Source organism: Myotis myotis, unplaced genomic scaffold (assembly GCF_014108235.1).
Source record: "Myotis myotis isolate mMyoMyo1 unplaced genomic scaffold, mMyoMyo1.p scaffold_m19_p_1, whole genome shotgun sequence".
Lineage (NCBI taxonomy): Eukaryota > Metazoa > Chordata > Mammalia > Chiroptera > Vespertilionidae > Myotis > Myotis myotis.
Genome location: NW_023416313.1, coordinates 106,180,620 through 106,200,838, shown reverse-complemented (window position 1 = coordinate 106,200,838; position 20,219 = coordinate 106,180,620). Strand labels below are relative to the sequence as shown.

The 20,219-nt window shown below is 39.4% G+C and overlaps 1 protein-coding gene across 11 annotated transcripts in view; it reads right to left on the bottom strand.

Annotated features, from left to right (window-relative positions):
- TOGARAM1 (TOG array regulator of axonemal microtubules 1) overlaps positions 1 to 20,219 on the bottom strand; it is a 137,686-nt gene that overhangs the window by 58,351 nt on the left and 59,116 nt on the right. For 10 of the 11 annotated variants that reach the window (XR_004973696.1, XR_004973698.1, XM_036346798.1 and 7 more), the window contains 3 exons: positions 17,970 to 18,070; positions 10,408 to 10,557; positions 5,020 to 5,118 (listed from right to left, as the gene is read on the bottom strand). Coding sequence is in view for 9 of the 11 variants with exons in the window: in XM_036346798.1 (XP_036202691.1) it covers positions 5,020 to 5,118; positions 10,408 to 10,557; positions 17,970 to 18,070 (350 nt within the window). In the remaining 2 variants the exon portion in view is untranslated. The remainder of the gene's footprint in view (positions 1 to 5,019; positions 5,119 to 10,407; positions 10,558 to 17,969; positions 18,071 to 20,219) is intronic. The other variant, XM_036346769.1, reaches the window with a different exon arrangement.

The following is a 20,219-nucleotide window of genomic DNA, read 5'->3' as shown; positions in this document are numbered from 1 at the left end:
AACAAATTCCTATGCACACTGCACATATCTTATTTTGAAGTAAAAAAACAAAATGGGAACAAATACAATATTTGTATTTGCATGTGGCCCGCGGGCCATAGTTTAAGGACCCCTGGTCTAGAATTTGTCCTTGTGATTTATCAATAGTCATCACAAATGCTGGCATCATGGGAAACTGTCATCGAATAAATTTAAATGGGAGGCCAGTGTCAGATGGGGACAAATTAATTCTTGGAATCAGAATAGCCTCTCCCTCTGCAGATCCTGTTAATACTTCAGCTTCGAAAATGTTCGGTCGTAATCTTTTGATAATAAATCTGGTACCATTATAAAGACCCCATTTACTATTGAGATCTCTCAATAGCATGATGATTGCACCCACTTTCAATTTTAATTTATGACACGGCATTCCCGAAGGAGTAATACTATTAAGAAATTCGATGGGAAAATTTTCCTTTTCAGCATCATCTGTGGAATCAATGGAATCATCACTCAAACATGTGTGAAAATCTCCATCGAGTATATCCAAATTTTCTTCATTTAATTTTTGAACATGCTAATTTTTTGGACAAAGAATTGCATGTTTAGATATATTTTTAATATTATCTATATCAGTGGTTCTCAACCTTGGCTGCACATTAGAATCACCTGGGAATCTTTTTACAATCCTGATTCCTGGGCCTCATCCTCCGGAAATTGTTTCTTTGTTATGGGGTGGGGCTACAACATTAGTAACAAAGAAACAGAATTGAAACTTCATTGTGGGGAGCCGCTACAGTGTTTTGGACAGGTTCAAGCCTTGGACTGATGAGAGGGCACAGTCTTCTCATTGCCACGTGCAAGTCCCAGCTTGGAGGGCAGGGCCCTCCCAGCACAATGATAGCCAACAGCTATAGTTGTAAGCTTGAACCTATGGTCTGAACACGTGGTCCCATGTGCCTGAGTGATGTAGGCTTGATAGAGTTCAGGTGCATGTAGCTGAGTAGGATTGAAACCCAGGAGAATGTTTTAAACATCTTGGTCACACCCTTACTTTGCCTCGTAGCATCTGCTATAAACTAAAGGCATGGCTGTGGGCGTGGTCGCTGTCTCTCAGAGAAGCAGCATCCCACCAAGACCCGGCTTTCATTCTCTTGTCTGTCTTTTCTAAGCCTTTCAGCCACCCTCACTCAGGTTCACCCTTGGCTGTGCTGGTGAGGCACACTTTAGAAAGATATATGCCTCCACGCTCCCAGGGCGGGTTCCTGCCTCAATCCCCGCCCTTACAGAAAACAGCTTTGGGAAACAGGTCGGGGGAGGGCACAGCCATTGCCAAGACAACCCCTGCAGGACTGACTTCCTTCCACTTGGTCGCCGCGGTTGTGGTCGTGATGAACACCACCCATAGTTTTTATACAAGTAGACTAGAGGCCCAGCGCATGATTAAGTCATGCGTGTGTAAGGTCCCCTAGACCTAGCCTGCCATCAGGGCCATGTCCACTGCCCCCAGACGCCTCGCACGCTCCGTGGATGCTACCAGTGCCCCGCGACTCTCCACAAACTCTGCCAGCACCCTGCGATGCTCCAGGGATGCTGCCGGTGCCCCGCGACTCTCCACAAACTCTGCCGGCACCCTGCAATGGTCCAGGGATGCTGCCGGTGCCTCGTGACGCTCCGCAAACACTGCTGGAGCCCCACGACGCTCCGGGGAACTGCCAGCGCCCTGTGACACTCCGTTGACACTGCCGGAGCCCCGTGAGGGGGGGGCCCAAGAGGTGGTCCATGAACATCCTGGTGACTGGTCCTTTGGTCATTACGGTATTACGGCCACTGGCCTTTAATAATATAGAGGATCGGTGCATGGATTTGTGCACCAGTGGGGTCCCTTGGCCTGGCCTGCGCCCTCTTGCAATCTAGGACTCCTCGGGGGTGTTAGACTGCTGGTTTTGGCCCGATCCCCGCAGGCCAGGCCGAGGGACCCCACCAGTACATGAATCCGTGCACTGGGCCTCTAGAATGCATATGAGATCTTTGGTTAATCTCTTCCTGCCTTCCCCCCTTCCACCTTCCCTCTGAGATTCATCAGTCTGTTCCATGTTTCCATGCCTGTGTGTTGAGTGTCTTCCCCCTGGTGGTCAGTGCATCATAGCTACCAGCCGAACGGTTGGATGGTTGCTTAGGCTTTTACATATACAGATTAGAGGCCTGGTGCATGCATTCGTGCACCGGTGGGGTCCCTCAGCCTGGCCTGTGGGGATTGGGCCGAATCAGTGCACTGGGCCTCCAACATGCCTCTAGTAAAGTCTAAAAGCAAATGCACTAATAAGAGTATTATAAGACATAATATCAAATGAGATCATGTAAGTGCTGAATTCACAGGAAGGAAAGGCTGTTGTGAGTTGGGTGTTAAACACAGTTTCAAGAAGAAAGGGTTTGCCTGGCTTGCATGGCTCAGTGGTTGAGCGTCTACCCATGAAACAGGAGGTCATGTTTCGATTCCCGGTCAGGGCATATACCCGGGTTGTAGGCTCGATCCCCAGTAAGGGCATGCAGGAGGCAACTGGTCAATGACTCTCATCACTGATGTTTCTTTCTCTTTCTTTCTCTCTCCCTCTCCCTCTCCCACTTCCACTCCCTCTCCCTCCTCCTCTCCCACTTCCTCTCCCACTTCCTCTCCCTCTCCCTCCCCCTCTCCCTCTCCCTCCCTGTTCTCTGAAATCAATTAAAAAATATTCTATCTAATAAAAGAGAAACTTGGTAATTAGCGTACAACCGCTATGCTTCCCATTGGCTAATCAGGGCAATATGCAAATTAGCTGCCAGCCAAGATGGCGGCCGGCAGCCAGGCAGCTGACACGAACAGGGAGGCTTGCTTGCTTCAGTGATGGAGGAAGCCAAGCTTCCCCGCCTGCCTTGCCGGCCTCTCAGCTGCACTCTAAGTAACATTGTAACAAATATAGAAGCTAAACAAAACCCCAGGCTTCAGCCAGCAGGACCGCAACATTGTTTCAAATACAGAGGGTAAACAAAGGCCAGAAACCTGCTTTCAGCAGGTCTCATAGCTGGAGCCGAGCCTCAGAGCTAAAGCTGGCCCAGAATAAAAAAAAAAAAGGAAAAAAGGACAGGTTGGGAGCTTCAGGCACCCGCCAGCCTGAAAACAGCCCTCATCCCCTCACCCAGACTGGCCAGGCACCCAAGTGGGACCCCCACCCTGATCTAGGACACCCTTCAGGGCAAACCAGCCGGCCCCCACCCATGCACCAGGCTTCTATCCTATATAGTAAAAGGGTAATATGCCTCCCAGCACCGGGATCAGTGTGACAGGGGGCAGCGCCCAAACCCCCTGATCGCACTGGGGCTCTGTGTGTGACAGGGGGGCGGGGCCACAACCTCCCTATCCACCCTGCTCTGTGTGTGACAGGGGGGAGCTCCCCAACCCCGATCGCCGTGCGGCTCTGTGTGTGACAGGGTGCGGCGCCCCAACCTCCACCCCCCCATCGGCCCTGCCCTGAGTGTGACAGGGGGCGGTGCCCCAACTCCCCTATCGGCCCTGCTCTGTGAGTGACAGGGGGGAGCTCCTCAACCCCCTGATTGGCCCTGCTTTGTGCGTGACAGGGGGGAGCTTCCCAACCCCCTGATCGGCCCTGCTCTGTGCGTGACAGGGTACAGAGCCCAAACCCCCCTGATGGGCCCTGCTCTGTGCGTGACAGAGGGTGGTGCCGCAACCTCCCTATCGACCCTGCCTTGAGTGTGACAGGGGGTGGTGCCCCAACCCCCCAATCGGCCCTACCCTGAGCGTGACTGAGGGTGGCATTGCAACCTCCCGATCCGCCCTGCTCTGTGCATGACAGGGGAAGGTGCCCCAACTCCCCAATCGGCCCTGCTCTGAGCCCGACCAGGGGCTGCACCTAGGGATTGGGCCTGCCCTCTGCCACCAGGTAGCAGGCCTAAGCCAGCAGGTCGTTATCTCCCGAGGGGTCCCAGGCTGCAAGAGGGCACAGGCCGGGCTGAGGGACCTTCCCTCCCCCTGGAGTGCACAAATTTTTGTGCACCGGGCCTCTAGTTTAAAATAAAAAAATAAAAGAATATATATTTTTAAAAAATAAAAAAGAAGCAAGGATTTGAGCTGGGATTGGAAGACACAATGGATTTGGAGACCAGAGGAGGGAAGGATATCCTATGAAGGTAAGTATGCTTGTAAGCAGAGTTGAACAAGTATAAAGCATGAATGTGGAGTGAATAAATTAGTTTGGTTTGGTACAAGGCAAGTAGAAAACTAAGAGAAAATAAGTTTGTAAGAGTAGGTTGGAGTCAATCTGAGGAGGGCCTTATAATGACTTAATAAGACTCTATCAGGTAAAGAAGTTAGGAAAGCTTTTCAGACATTTCATTCTTTTTACCAAAAATAAGATGTATATCCTCAATGCCTATCATCACATTCTAGTTTTTCAATTAAAACAGAGTCTAGTTGGGATGTGCTAAGTAACTTCATAGGGAATCCTTTCTCAATTTATATGGATGTCAGATCATGTTTTACACTTTAAATACCTTACAATTTTGTCAATTAAGTATCAATAAAGCTGGAAACACTCCATCTAGTTTTAAAGGATATTTGCAAATATGTACTACAAAGGTCCCCTAATCCCCCTAAGATATAACAAGTGTTAACTCTAATTTGGTTAGACACTATATAAGTGGTAATAAATTTATATTAATTTGTATTGGTCCCTAAATTCATAAATAAGGACTATCATTTGAATTTAAACTATGGTAAAACTGTCTTAGCTATCCTAAAAGTGCCTTAGATGTTTCCAAACTGTAGTTGTTATGTACATAAAACATCTCTCTGAAAATTACTGACATGAGTTACTGTAGTTTCACTAGAAATGTGAAGTATTCACTTCTAATTCTTTCAATTTAATAACTTTTCAAAAAGGAAGTTCTATTCACCACCTGAACCAAACTCTTCTTTATTCAGATACTTTGCTTGTGAGTGAAGAACATGAAATACAATTAAAAAACTAAATAGATTTGAAATACCTTTTCCAACAACTACTACTGAATCTTCCGATAAGGTATTTGTGGATGTGAAGTCAAAATTGGTTACATGTTGTAAATTTGATGATGACCCTGTAAATCCTAAGGAAAAAAAACACACTCACATTAAAAAATACATAGTATTTGGGGATATCATAATATAGTCTTTTAAAACTAAAAATTTATTATATACAAAGAATTTAGCATTTATTTATTCACACATGCTCATTAATTCAATATATATTTATAATTTGAATATCTAATATAGACTAGGCACCTTAAAAAGTTTATACATGCCAGTGTTAGTGGGAGAGATACACAAGAAAATAATCACATGCCCAGCCAGTGTGGCTCAGTGAAAAGAGATATATCCAGATGTTATTTATAACGGCCAAGATATGGAAGCAACCTAAGTGTTCATCAACAGATGAGTGGATAAAGAACAAGTGGTACATATATACAAGGAAATGTGACTCAGCCATAAAAAAGAATGAAATCTTGCCATCTACAACATGGGTGAACCTAGAAGGTATTGTACTGAGTGAAATAAGTCTGACAGAGGAATACAGTGCCATATGATTTCACTTAGATGTGGAATCTAAAAAATAAAATAAATGAACAAGCAAAACAAAAAGAGACTCGTAGACATCAAGAGCATTTTGATAGTTGCCAAATCGAAGAGAAAGGGATTGCAGGGATGGGTGAAAAAGGTGAAGGGATTATGAAGTCCAAATTGATAGCTATAGAATAGTCATGGGGCTGTAAAGTACAGCATAGGGAATATAGTCAATAATATCGTAATAACTGTGTATGGTGTCAGATGGGTTCTAGATTTATCAGGGTGATCATTTTAAGTTATATAATGTCTAATCACTGGGCTGTACACCTGAAACTAATATAATATTGTAAGTCAACCATGAGAAATAAAAAATTATTTAAAGTAAAAAAAGAGAGCAGAACAACAATAAGAGAAAAATAATTGAAAAACCTGTTTATGTATACTCATACCTTTGTATGAACAAGAAAAAAGGCTGAAAAAAAATTATATATAAGTGAAACTGACAAAAAGTTAATAAATAAAATGTGAGAGAAAAGAAATTAAGCAGATAGATTACTTTGCTAACTTGCTAAAGATAATGACTTGCTTTGCTTTTGCACAAACATGACAAAGATTAAAGAAAGAAACCCATGTAGTTTATCATATTTTATATTTTTCTTTATAGTTTGGAATAATCAAAATTAATGTGCATTGTTTCAGCACATGCCAACTGACGGAAACATCTGACAGCCCCCAAAGATGGTCAGTAACAAAGAGAAGCAAATGTCAGTAAATGAAACAATTTACTCAATAGCCCACAAACATAAAATCTATACGTAAACTATTAAGAGTTGGCTGAATAATTAGATAAATCACAGGAAATAGATAAAGAACAAGTTATCTATAAGTAATTTAATTTTTGTTATGAGAGAGGCTGACATAACTAATCATTTTTAATGTTACTTTTACTTTTTACACTATATTTTCTTCTAAACAAAGACGTATTGAAAGAAATATTGCTCAAATCTCACTTGGGAAATATAAGGAAAAAATATTCTTTAAAGATACTTTACATATAAACTATCCTTATACAATCTCTTTTTGCTACTTCTATCCAATTCATTCAACTAGAGAAAAATATTAATGCATGGAATCTAGTTTGCTAACACTTCAAGCATTCATCATTAATAACTTTCTCAAGTTATTCATTGGGGCTCTAAGTTGTTATTATGTTATTAAACAGGTTCAAAAGGACAACCAGCAGAGGAGAGGAATGGAAAAAAGACAAAATTCTGAGATCTTATCCTACAAAAGTCTGAAGTTTACTGCAATATGAATTCACTCACATATATAACTCATTGGCATACTTCTTTGGGAAGTCTTTTCATTCCCTGCACCACTGCACTCAGTATTTACTTTAACCAGATTATTTGAGAATGCAATTTTTGAGTGATTATGCCCACCACTACACTATTAATTTTGGTTGGCTCATCACCACCCCATTCCTTTAACATGTGGCACTCGGCACCTTCACTCATTCATTCATTTACTCTTCACCCGAGGATTTTTTTTTTATTTTTTAGGGAGAGAGAGAGAGAGAGAGAGAGAGAGAGAGACAGAGAGACAGACAGACATTGATGGGTTGCCTCTCCTACATGCCCCACCAGGGATCAAACCCAAAATCTAGGTATGAACCCTGACCGGGAATCTAACCCACAAACTTTTGGTGTTTGGGACAATACTCCAACCAATTGAGGCACCCCGCCAGGGCTGAACACCTTTATATACAAAGCATAAGACTAAGAGAGATATAAAGGTAATAGTGTCTTTAGTTTTAAGTATTTTGTCCTGCTTCAGGCTAGTAGAGTAGGGAAAGTAGCAGGAGAGTAGGGAAAACTTTCTAAAGAAACAGCTTTTAAACCAGTATTCTAAAAGTAGACATGATCTGGACATATTAAGATTGGGAAAAAGAATGTAGGAAGACTATACATACTAAAAAAAACTACTATTAAAAATGCTAGAGCACAGGGCATGAAAGAAGGATAATAGTAAGAATTAATGCAAAAAGTTAAACTACATAGCCCTGGCCACTGTGGTTCCCTTGATTGGAGGGTAGTTCAGTACAAGGAAAGGTCACAGGTTTGATTCCTGGTGAGGGCACACACTTGGGTTTCCGGTTTGGTCACTGGTCGGGGCACATATGGGAGGCAACCCATTGATGTTTCTGTTTCTTTCTCTCTCTCTTACATTCTCTGAAAATAAGCAGCAAGACGTTTTATTAGATTCCAGGGTGTGGTAATGAAGGCCCAAATTAAACTGAGAAGTACTTGTAGGATGGGTCGGTCACTGACTGAACTTGGAGAGTAAGGAGAAGATGACTCTAAAGTTTTAAGTCTCCATAACTGGGACATGCTGATGCTGCTAACAGAAATGGATAACAAAGGTAGAGGAACAGGTCTGGAAAGAAAAGTAAGTTTGGTTTTGAACATGTATATTCTTGTTGACCAGATCTAGTGCATATTTGGTTTAGAATTAGAAGCCTGAGTCCAACCAGTATGGTTCAGTGATTGAGCGTCGACCCAGGAACCAAGAGGTCGCCCGTTAGATTCCTGGTTGGGCCTGGGTTGTGGTCTGATCCCCAGTGGGAGGCATGGAGGAGGGAGCAGATGGATGTTTCACTCTCATTGATGTTTTTATCTCTCTCCCTTCCTCTCTAAAAATCAATAAAGACATTTTAAAAAAAAATTGAAAGTATGAGTGTGAAGTAATTTTCTGGAGAATTAGCTGCTGGTCAAAAGACATACATATTTATATGATTTTGCTTTATAAAAAAGAATACCATTAGCAGTGAATGAATATATTCAGCAATTATTTCAAAACAATTACAAAGCACGGCCAGTATGGCTCAGTGGTTGAGCGGCATATGAATCAGGAGGTCACGGTTCCATTCCCGGTCAGGGCACATGCCCGGGTTGCGGGCTTGATCCTCAATGTGGGGTGTGCAGGAGGCAGCTGATTAATGATTTTCTCTCATCATTGATGTTTCTATTTCTCTCTCCCTGTCCTTTCCTTTCTGAAATCAATAAAAAATAAAAAAAGTTATGAAAAAGAAAATTTAAAAATTGTATGTTAGGGTAAGGATTGCCTTTGGAAAGAAAAGTATATTTTGTATTTGATTTTCTTTACATGAAAAATAAAATATGCAAGAAAACATGAAACAACTCTGTCATTCTCTTCTTTAAATATGTTTTTTATTGATTTTTAGAGAGAAGAAGGGGAGGGAGAAAGATAGAAACATCAGTGATGAAAGAGAATCATTGATTGGCTGCCTCCTGCATGCCCCCTATAGGGATCAAGCCTGTAAACTGATGGGGAATGGAACCATGCTTTCTTGGTTCATAGGTCAACGATTCAACCACTGAGCAACACCTGCCAGACTCCTGTCATTCTCTCTTTTTTTTTTTTTTTAAAAATATATTTTATTGATTTTTTACAGAGAGGAAGGGAGAGAGATAGAGAGTTAGAAACATCGATGAGAGAGAAACATCGATCAGCTGCCTCCTGCACATCCCCCACTGGGGATATGCCCGCAACCCAGGTACATGCCCTTGACCGGAATCGAACCTGGGACCCCTCAGTCCGCAGGCCGACGCTCTATCCACTGAGCCAAACCGGTTTCGGCCTGTCATTCTCTTTTATAAAAACAAAGAACAACTGATCTCCTTGACAAAGAAAAGATAGAATTACATTATGGATTAAATTATAAGAAATGTACACAAAAAAGAGAAGTTTCTAATCAATTTCTCTCTTACTCAATTTGAGTTATTTACTGCAAAATTATACATGTCCTGGAATGCCAGCACACATATGACTTAAGATCTCAGGAATAAGAAAAGTTGACCTTATTACAACCCTAGTTGCTATACATAAAAAATGACAGCTCCTTACACTTACCAGATGATTACAATGCTTAAATACAGGTTACTTCTAATTATTCTATTTAAATATTTATACCCTTAAAAAATCACTTACTCCTTGCCCTGGCCGTGTGGCTCAGTTGGTTGGAGTGTCATTCCATGCAATGAAATTTGGTTGCCCATTCGATTCTTGGTGAGGTCCCAAACCTAGGTTGTGGATTTGATTGGTGGGCATACATATGGGAAGCAACTGATCGATGTTTCTTTCTCATATTGATGTCTCTCTCTCTTTTTTCTTCCTCCCCCTTCCTCTCTCTAAAGTCAATAAACAAATCATGAGGTGAGGATTTAAAAAAATCACTACTCCTTAACCTAAGGGAAATTTTTTAAATGCAGCTGTAATAAGAGCTCTGAAAAAATGGAAAGAGCAGTCACAGAGATGCTACTTGCTACTAAAACAAACAAACAAAGAATGTAAATTGTTAGTGATAATAAAGAAGCCTTCACAGGTTCTACCACATGGAAATTATATTCCAGTTTCCATAGTTTTACTCCATGGTTACAACCTACGTAGGCATCTGAGAGTCATTTACTCACATGATTTCTCCACCCATTTTAGTGGTAAAATGTCTTATAAAAAAAAGTGTGTGAGTGTGTTCTGGGGGGGAGGCACTGTCAGTAGGGATTCCCTACTTTTAACCTACTGGGCAGTTGCTTCTCTGCACTGGCTCCTCAGGCAAGCCCATAAGCCAATACATGAATTATGTGTTCTACTTAGTAAAATTATTTAAGCAACAACATATTAGCAGAAGGGTAAGAGAAAAAATTTCAAAACTGAGAAATTTCAATCAATGTTTCTCTAACGGCAAGTTTAGGGAGAATTCTGATTTAGAGACAATCAGTCTTAAAAATTAACTTGCTATGAAATTTACTAACCTTTTGTATGCTTATGTCTTGGGTGTTCCTTATTTTGTATTTTTAAAACACTAGAGGAAATGTCATGTGACCTAACATCTTCAAAATCACCACATTCAAACCCATAGTTCATACGTTGACCAATTATGCTTACGTTGGATGTTGTAATCCCTACAAAATACAATAACAAAAATATTTATTTGAATGATTTAGGTAATATGATAGAGATACATATCTCCCCTCTAAATCTATCTTGCCTTCTACCCTTTTAAAAATGTCATTAATATAACAATAGAAATTATAACATTATAGTAATTTTAAAAGTTTTACCTTATTTTAAATTTTGTATTACTTTTTACTTACTAGCAGATAAGAACATTTATTATAAGCCATACTACAATATTTTACAAAACAGGCTTTAAAATTACAATGAAATATAAAATTCAATGTTGAAAGAGATAATAAAATACATATATTTTAAAAATATGACAAGCATATCATGTTTAAATGACATTTTAAATTTTACAGCAAAAAGAAAAATTTTAAGTCTAAAATGTTTAAACTGTGTCTTGAGACATCCTTTGCATTGAAAGGCTGTTGGTTCGACACTCCATTCTTTTCTTAATATATATTTTTATTGACTTCAGACGGGAAGGGAGAGGGAAAGATAGAAACATCAATGATGAGAGAATCATTAATTGGTTGCCTCCTGCACACCCCCGATGGGGGATCAAGCCCCCAACCCAGGCATGTGTCCCGAACTTGAGTCAAACCGTGACCTTCTGGTTAATAAGTTGATGCTCACCCACTGAGCAACACTGGCCAGATTTTATCCCATTCTTGTGTAATGGGTCTATACTGGTCTGGCTGGTGAGGCAGTAAACTACATCGTGAATAAGAGCTCAGAATCTGGAATCTTACTTCCTGGCTTTATTGTTTGAAAATATTTTCTTTTTTAAAAATTTATTTTAGAGAAGGAATACGAGAGACAGAAAGAGAAATGGAGAGACATGGGTGTGAGAGGTAAATCAATTGGTTGCTTCCCATACTCTACCCGACCAGGGATCCACCTGCAACCTGGTATGTGCCCTGACTGGGAATCAAACCTGAGGCCTATGGTGCACAGGAAGACACTCCAAGTAACTGAGCCCCATTGGCCAGGACCCTGGCTTTAAAACATAGTACCACCACTTAAAATGCTGACAGAACTTGAGGAACACACTTAACCTTATTTGTAAAATGGGTATAACAGTAATACTTCTTCCAGAACTGTTGTGAGGATGAAATTAAGAAAATAGATGTAAAGGGTTTAGCAAAGTGCCTAGCATATTATAAATATCCAAACAAATCAAAACCTTAATGTAGGCCTCCTTTTAACAAATATCAAAAATTTAATCTATATGTTTGGATGTTTAAACTGACCACCCTATGCTAATACTCTGCAGCTGTGAAAACCACTGTGTACTAAATGAAAGTCCTAGGCAATATATATTTGAGTCACCATCCATTTTTATATATAGCTCCTATGTAAACCATTAAGCAGTGATAACAACATATCATATTTTTAATATAGTTATGGGTATTTTAATAAAATGATAATGAGGAGAGGAAGTGGGTGGTTGCAAGGGGGCTAGAGAGGACTGTAAAGGGCACTGGGTCAGTTCATAGAGAATGATTTAAAACTATCTGATAATAGCCTGGCCAGAATGGCTCAGCTAATTAAGCATCATCCTGTGCATTGAAACGCTGTTGGTTTGATTCCTGGTCAGGGCACACACCTGGGTTGTGAATTCAATCCCCAGTCCTGGCACTTATGGAAGGCAACCAATTGATGTTATCTCTCACATCAATATTTCTCTCTCCCTTTCTCTCTTCTTCTCTCCCTCTCTCTAAGCAATGTCCTTGGGTGAGGATTGAAAACAATCTGATAAATAAATTATAGAGAACTTCCAGGAATAAAGTGCCTATCTTTCCAAATTCTTCTTAGTTTTTTTAAAAAATATATTTTATTGATTTTTTACGGAGAAGAAGGGAGAGGGATAGAGAGCTAGAATCATCAATGAGAGAGAAACACCGATCAGCTGCCTCCTGCACACCCCCTACTGGGGATGTGCCCACAACCAAGGTACATGCCCTTGACTGGAATCGAACCTGGGACCTTTAGTCCGCAGGCCGACGCTCTATCCACTGAGCCAAACCGGTCAGGGCTTCTTCTTAATTTTGATATTCATAAAGTAAGCATCATAAAGATACTGGCTTTGAGTGGAAATGCTTTCTATTAATAGGTGAGACTAATCATTAAAACCAAGAGCTGGTTCTTTAGGGATGTTCTTTTTAAGCATATACATACATTTTTATTGATTTCAGAGAGGAAGAGAAAGGGAGAAAGAGAAACATCAATGATGAGAGAGAATCATTGATCAGCTGCCTCCTGCACACCCCCTACTGGGGATCCAGCCCACAACCCAGGCATGTGTCATGACTGGGAATCCAACCGTGACCTCCTGATTCATAAGTTGATGCTCAACACTGAGCCATGCCAGCCGGCTAAGAGCTGGTTCTTTTTTATTTTTATTGATTTCAGAGAGGAAGGGAGAGAGAGAGAGAGAGAGACAGAAACATTAATGATGAGAGAGAATCATTGATCAGTTGCCTCCTGCACGCCACCTACTGGGGATTGAGCCCACAACCCAGGCATGTGCTCTTGACCAGAATAGAACCTGGGACCCTTCAGTTCACAGGCCGACACTCTATCTACTGAGCCAAACCAGCCAGGGCTAAGAGCTGGTTCTTTAAAAAGCTAAACAAAAATGACAAACCTTTAGCATCATACTTCCTGATTTCAAACTATATTACAAAGCAAGTAATTGAAGCAGTGTGGTATTGGCATAAAAACAGACACATAATTATTGAAACAGAACAGAGAGCCCAGAAACAAAACAAGTTATACATGTTGAGTGAATTTACAATAAAGGAGCCAATAATATACAATAGTGAAAGGACAGTCTCTACAATAAATGGTGTTGGGAAAATTGGACACCACATCCAAAAGAATGAAATTGATTATCTTATAAACTACACAAAAAATTAACCCAAATGGATTAGATGATAAGCTCACTGACATCAGTCTTGGAGATAAGTTTTTGGAATTAACACCAAAACCAAAGGCAACAAAAGCCAAAAATAAGCAAGCGGGATTACATTAAACCAAAAAGCTTCTGCAAAGCAAAGCAAACCAACAAAATGAAAAGGCAAATTACAGAATGAGAAAAAATACTTACAAATCATAAAACTGGTAAGGGTTTTAATATCCAAAATATATATTTTAAAAACTCATGCAACTATATCTCAAAAAAACCCCAAACAATCCAATTTAAAAATGGGCAGAAGATCTGAATATAAATTTTTCCAAAGAAGATATAAAAATGGCCAACAGACACATGAAAAGATGCTCAACATCACTAATCTTTAGGTAAGTGCAAATAAAAATCATGATATATTACCTCACACCTGTTAGAATAGCTATTATCAAAAAGACAAGAAATAACAAGTATTGGTGAGGATGCGGAGAAAAGGGAACACTTGTGCACGGTCAGTGGGAATGTAAAGTGGTGCAGCCACTATGGAAAACAGTATGGAGGTTCCCCCCAAAAACTAAAAACAGAACTATCATATGATCCAGCAACTTCGCTTCTGGGTATATAACCAAAAAAAAAAACAAAACCACTGCCTTGAAAAGATATCTGACTTCCATGTTCAATACAGCATACTTTATGATAGCCAAGATATGAAAACAACTTAAATGTTCACCTATGGTTGAATGGATAAAGAGATGATATAGAGACACAATGGAATATTATTTAGCCATAATAATAAAATCTTGCCATTTGCAACAATATGGATAAAGCTTGAGGGCAGTATGCTAAGCAAACTCAGACAGACAGAAAAGGCAAATACCGTATGATCTCCCTTATATGTGGAACAAAAAACCCTCATAGATAGAACAGATTGCTGGTTGCCAGAGGAGAGGGCTGGGGATGGGCCAAATGAGTGAGGGAGTCAAAGGTACAAATTTCCAGTTATAAAATAAATAAGTCATTGGGATTTAATTCATACAACTGTACTGCATATTTGGAAGTTGCTAAAAGAGTAGATCTTAAAAGTTCTTATCTAAGAAATAAAATTCTATACCTGTATAGTAACAGATGTTAATTAGATTGGTGGTGATCATTTTGCAAAGCATACAAATATTGAATCATTATATTATACACCTGAAACTAATATAATGTCTTATATCAATTACATCTCAATTAAAAAAAAAATAGGTGATACCAATATAATGCTATGGGAAAAAAGTTTACTATAATATCATTCAGAAAATTTAGCACTATGTGCTATAATAGATAGTGGTAGAATATATGTGGAAATATTTATTGGAAGTGCTGTTGTAAGGACAGATTAGGTTTATAGTTTTTACATAATTATTTTTGTTTTTTCTTCAGATAGTCTTTATTATAACAATTAAATAATAAACTTGTAGAAATTGTTTGCTTACCGAAAAGAAAACAAACCCCATCCCACATAAGCAAAAAATATAAAGTCAAGTTTATAAAACACTAAACCAACGGTTCTCAACCTGTGGGTCGCAACCCCTTTGGCAGTCGAACGAACCTTTCACAGGGGTCGCCTAAGACCATCCTGCATATCAGATATTTACATTACGATTCATAACAGTAGCAACATTACAGTTATGAAGTAGCAACGAAAATAATTTTATGGTTGGGTCACAACATGAGGAACTGTATTTAAAGGGCCAGAAGGTTGAGAACCACTGCCCTAAACCTTAGCAACTTGACATTTTGACAGTATATTACATTTAACCAAGACTATCCTATACTGAATTCAATAACAGTGTTTCTAAAACTTGATCCTAGAAATACCTAAGTTGTTAAAAATACAGATCACTAACCCTAAAGATTGATTCATTAGTGTGAGGCGAGGACTAGAATCTGTATGTCATATGCATTCCTGGTTATTCCTAGGATTAGGCAAGTTAGAGAACCATTCAATATTAGACAATGTTGAAAAACACAGAATATTGCCTTTTGAAGTATGTACTATTGTAAGAATGATCACTCTAACATAACTTAAATGACTCACAAGGTCATAGAACTAGGTTCTGAGGGAAACACACTAGAATTTCTAAGTCTATTCTTTTCTACTTCCAAAGACATTCTTCCAAACGAGGGCTCCACTTTTATAAACGAGATACAACCTAGCAATAGCATGTTTCTTCAAATGTACATAAATATTTGTAAAGCTACAAATAAGTTATTAGAACAATCAGCCTTAAAAAAGTATTGAAGAGTAAGTTTATGTATTGTATTTCTTTATGTCTTCCCTTTAGGGGAACAAATGCCAAGTGTCCACCATGCATTAGGTGCTTTATATGTTATACATCTAAATCTTCAGTACCCTTCTCAAGGTTTACATCATCAGACAAGGAAACTGAGTTTCAAAGTGGTTAAGTAACTTGCACAGTTCATGAATATGGTTATTAAATATTAAATTAGGATTATAACTAGAGTCTTTCAGATTCCAAAGCACATACATTGTCTCCCTGTGCCTAGTAGAACTCTTTGTTGAATACTGCCTTTGTGAAAGCCAGTATACCAGGCACAAATGGTTGAGTTGGGCACTCGTGATTATGACAGAAACTTGGTAGATAATTTAGAGGTAAATAATCTCTGGGAATCAAGGCTCTGAGAGTCCAAAAAAGTAAAACAACTGTAATACCAATATAAAGATGTCAGTGCAAAATGTAATATCACAAAAGAATGAACAATTTTATTTATGAATTGGGGAAGGCTGCCCAGAAAGAGCAACTGAACTGTTTTCACACCTGAATAAGTGTGATGTGAATTCCAGATTTCATCCAGAAGAAATGGTATGCACCACTGCAAAGAGATTGGAAAAGGTATTGAAGATGATCTGATTTAACTGGAACACAAGATACAAAGAGGGAAGTAAAAGATGAGGCTGGAGAGGTGGGCAAGGGCCAGAACATGGAAAAATGTTCTGAATAAATTTAGGCTGGGCAACACAGTCAGATTTACACTGTGGGGAATAGATTGTAAGTGAACGAGACTATGACTGGAGAGAAATCTTAGGAGGCTAAGTAGGTAAGAAATGAATAAGAGTGATAGTGGGAATCAAACTGAGATGAATTTAAGACATATTTAATAGCAAGAAATTAATAATTATAGCAAACAATTAGCTATATATATATAGCTTTTCAGGACGGTAAAGTAGCCTTAAAAGTTGATAGGATTTTTATACTGAGATCATGTGAAAATAAGTATTATATCCTAATTTGTTATCATTTATTCATAATTCCATATAGTTTACTAATCATAAAAAAACATATACAGTTCCCATCCTAAATAGACAAGAATCCAAATATTTTTCTAATTGATTACTAATAAATTATTTTTTTGTGAAAAATGATTATAAATTAGAGACTTCCAGGTTAGTTCACAAAATGTTTAACATAAGATACATATGAACTCAACTACTAGTTAAATTTTTTAAACTGACTTATAATAATTTTTCATAAAAAACAATTTATTAGTAATAAATTAGAAAAATATTTGGATTCTGATCTATTTAGGATGGGAGAGCATTATGCTGAGTGAAATAAGCCAGTAAGAAAGATAAATATCACATGATCTCACTCATTTATGGACTATAATGAACAACATAAACTGATGAACAAAAACAGATCCAGAGACAGAGAAGCATCGATCAGACCGTCAAACCTCAGAGGGAAGGTAGGAGAAGGTGGGGGTAAGGGGGAGAGATTAACCAAAGGACTTGCATGCATGCATATAAACCTAATCAATGGACACAGACACTAGGGGGGTGATGGCATGCGTGAAGGGGTGAGGGGCAATGGGGGGATAATGACACATTTGTAATACCTTAATCAATAAAGAAAAAAAAAAAGAAATTGTCTTTTGTGATGTTCAGTGGTTCTCAAACTAAGCTGCCTATTAGAATTACCTGGAAAGCTTTCAAAAACTGATAGCCAGGTCTCTTTCTATATCAATTAAGTCTAAATGTCTAGGAGCTATAGGCTTACAGGGAGAGCATTTATTCAGGTAAATACTTTTTATAAAAAACATATATTTTTATTAATTTCAGAGAGGAAGGGAGAGGGAGAGAGAGAAACATAAATGACGAGAGAGAATCACTGATTGGCTGCCTCCTGTATGCCCCACACTGGAGATCGGGCCTGCAATCTCGACATGTGCCCTGACTGGGAATCAAACTGTGATCTCCTGATTCATAGGTCGATGCTCAAACACTGAGCCATGCTGGCTGGGCCAGGTAAATACTTTTTCTTCCAAGAATAAATAATACAATATTTATTCTTGCCAAAATGTCTTTTTAAGGAGTTAAAAGAATTAGTCCTAATTGGTAACTATAAAATTCTAACTCTGAAATGTATCCATTATCATTTCTGACATCATTTAAAAATCATACTTTCTATAAATAACATTCATAAAACAGTCATACAATACCTGTACTGGGGCTTTGTTCAGCTATTTGAGAGATTTTATTCTTTCCAGAAGAAAGACTTGTTAGACAAAGTTTTGATCCAAATGTTGGTAATATGTCTGACCTACAATGAAACAAAATAATTTCAATAAACATTTAAGATCGAGAGCTATTCAATACTCTTAAATCAAACATTCTTTATACTTTTTATTAATTCACTAAACAGGCAGCAACAAGTATAAAAAACTATGGCTCAGAATGTTTTAAATATATATATGTGTACACACATATATATATATAAATTTTTTTTCATTGATTTCAGAGAGGGAGAGAGAATCAATGATTGGCTGCTTCCTGCATGCTCCCCACTGGGGGATTGAGCTCACAACCATGGCATGTGCCCTGACCAGGAATTGAACTATGACCTCCTGGTTCATAAGTTGACACTCAATTATTGAGCCACACCAGCAGGGCAAGAATGGTTTTTATTGGTATTCCTAGTTTGCCTTTTGAACTTCCAATCTTTTGAACATACAGTCAGTTCTTAATTAATCATGAGAGGACTGCCAAAGAAACTTAAAACTCTCTAACTTGTGCCATATAGTCTTTTGTTGGATCAAAAAACCCCCCACCTAATTCTAGAAGAGTCCATTCCAAACTAAAACAAATGATTCTACATAATTATCTAATACTAGAGGCCCGGTGCACAAATTCGTGCACAGGTGGGGTCTCTTTGCCTGGCCGGCGATCAGGGCCAATTGGGGCCTCGGGAGCACACTGACCACCAGGGGGAAGCTCTTGTGTTGAGTGTCTGCCCCCTAGTGATGAGTGTGCATCATAGCAACTGGCCACTTAGGTCACTAGTAGATACTATCTACCTTCATATATAATCTAGATCATAAAAGGCCTGTGGTCGTGACACCATAATAGCATCATGACCAAACAACCGGTCACCAGGAGGTGCATGGAGCACCTCTTGTGGGCCAGGACTCGTGGCTCGCGTGGTGAGGCAGGGCTCGAGTGGGGCTGGCGGGGCCCACGGCTCACGTGGTGAAGGTGGGGCCCATGGCTCGCGCAAGGTGGGTCTGGGGTCCTGAGGCTCATGCAGGGCGGGTCTGGGTATCATGCGATTTCATGTGCTGGGCCTCTCGTAATACAAAAATAGAGACTTAACTATGTGATAATACATCTGCAACAAGTGAGTTTAGTGAATGCCACTTTCTTCTTGGACTACTATTTGTTTATTTTCCTAACTTTATAAAGGCCTAAAGGCCTTATTTCTCAAAGAAAGCAGCCCTAGCTGGTTTTGCTCAGTGGTTAGAGTGTTGGCTCCTGAAGGGTCTCCGGTTCCATTCCAGGTCAGGGCACATGCTTGGGTTGTGGGCTTGATCCCCAGTGAGGGGGTGTGCAGGAGGCAGCCAATCAGTGATTCTCTCTCATCGTTGTTTCTATCTCTCTCTCACTCCTTCTCCCTTCCATTTAAACTTAAATGTGGAAATACTGAATTCTTTAAAAATAATTCAGTCCATAGATGAAGGTATACTGAACTCACTTCTCACTGAGTTCAATATCTGAAGAAAATAACTCTGAGACAATATAGGAAATAGTGAGTTCTAAATGTTACAGTATCAAATGAAGTCTCTTCCCAGTTGTGTACCAAATTAGTTACAGGACCTTGCAACTGTAGTAGTATGTAACATAAAATTTCGCATTCATGGACAATAAGGGAAGGACTTTAGATCTAAATCATAAATATATATTTTAAATGCCTGATAATTTAATGAAAAAATAGTTACATACTGATTCCAAATTCATTTTGTAAATATATAGCATTAGTCTACCAATGTAATTAAAACAAGGGAATTCCCAGTAGAAAAAAAATTCCAACTGCAAAATAAGCTGCTATTTAAATTAAAAATGATAAGGAAATCAAGAAATGAGAAACACATTCCACAACAGGACACAAAAATTCAGTTTACTTCTATGAACTGCTGAAATAAAACACCCTTTTTCATTAAAGTTACTAGAACACTGGCTCTCTTTTGATTACACCAGTGGTCAGCAAACTGTGGCTCGTGAGCCACATGCGGCTCTTTGGCCCCTTGAGGGTGGCTCTTCCAAAAATACCGACTTCTGCGCACGGGCCACGAAGTTTTAATCGTACTGTACATGCGCGCCTGCATGTGGTATTTTGTGGGAGAGCCACACTCAAGGGGCCAAAGAGCCGCATGTGCCTCGCGAGCCGCAGTTTGCCGACCACTGGATTACACAAT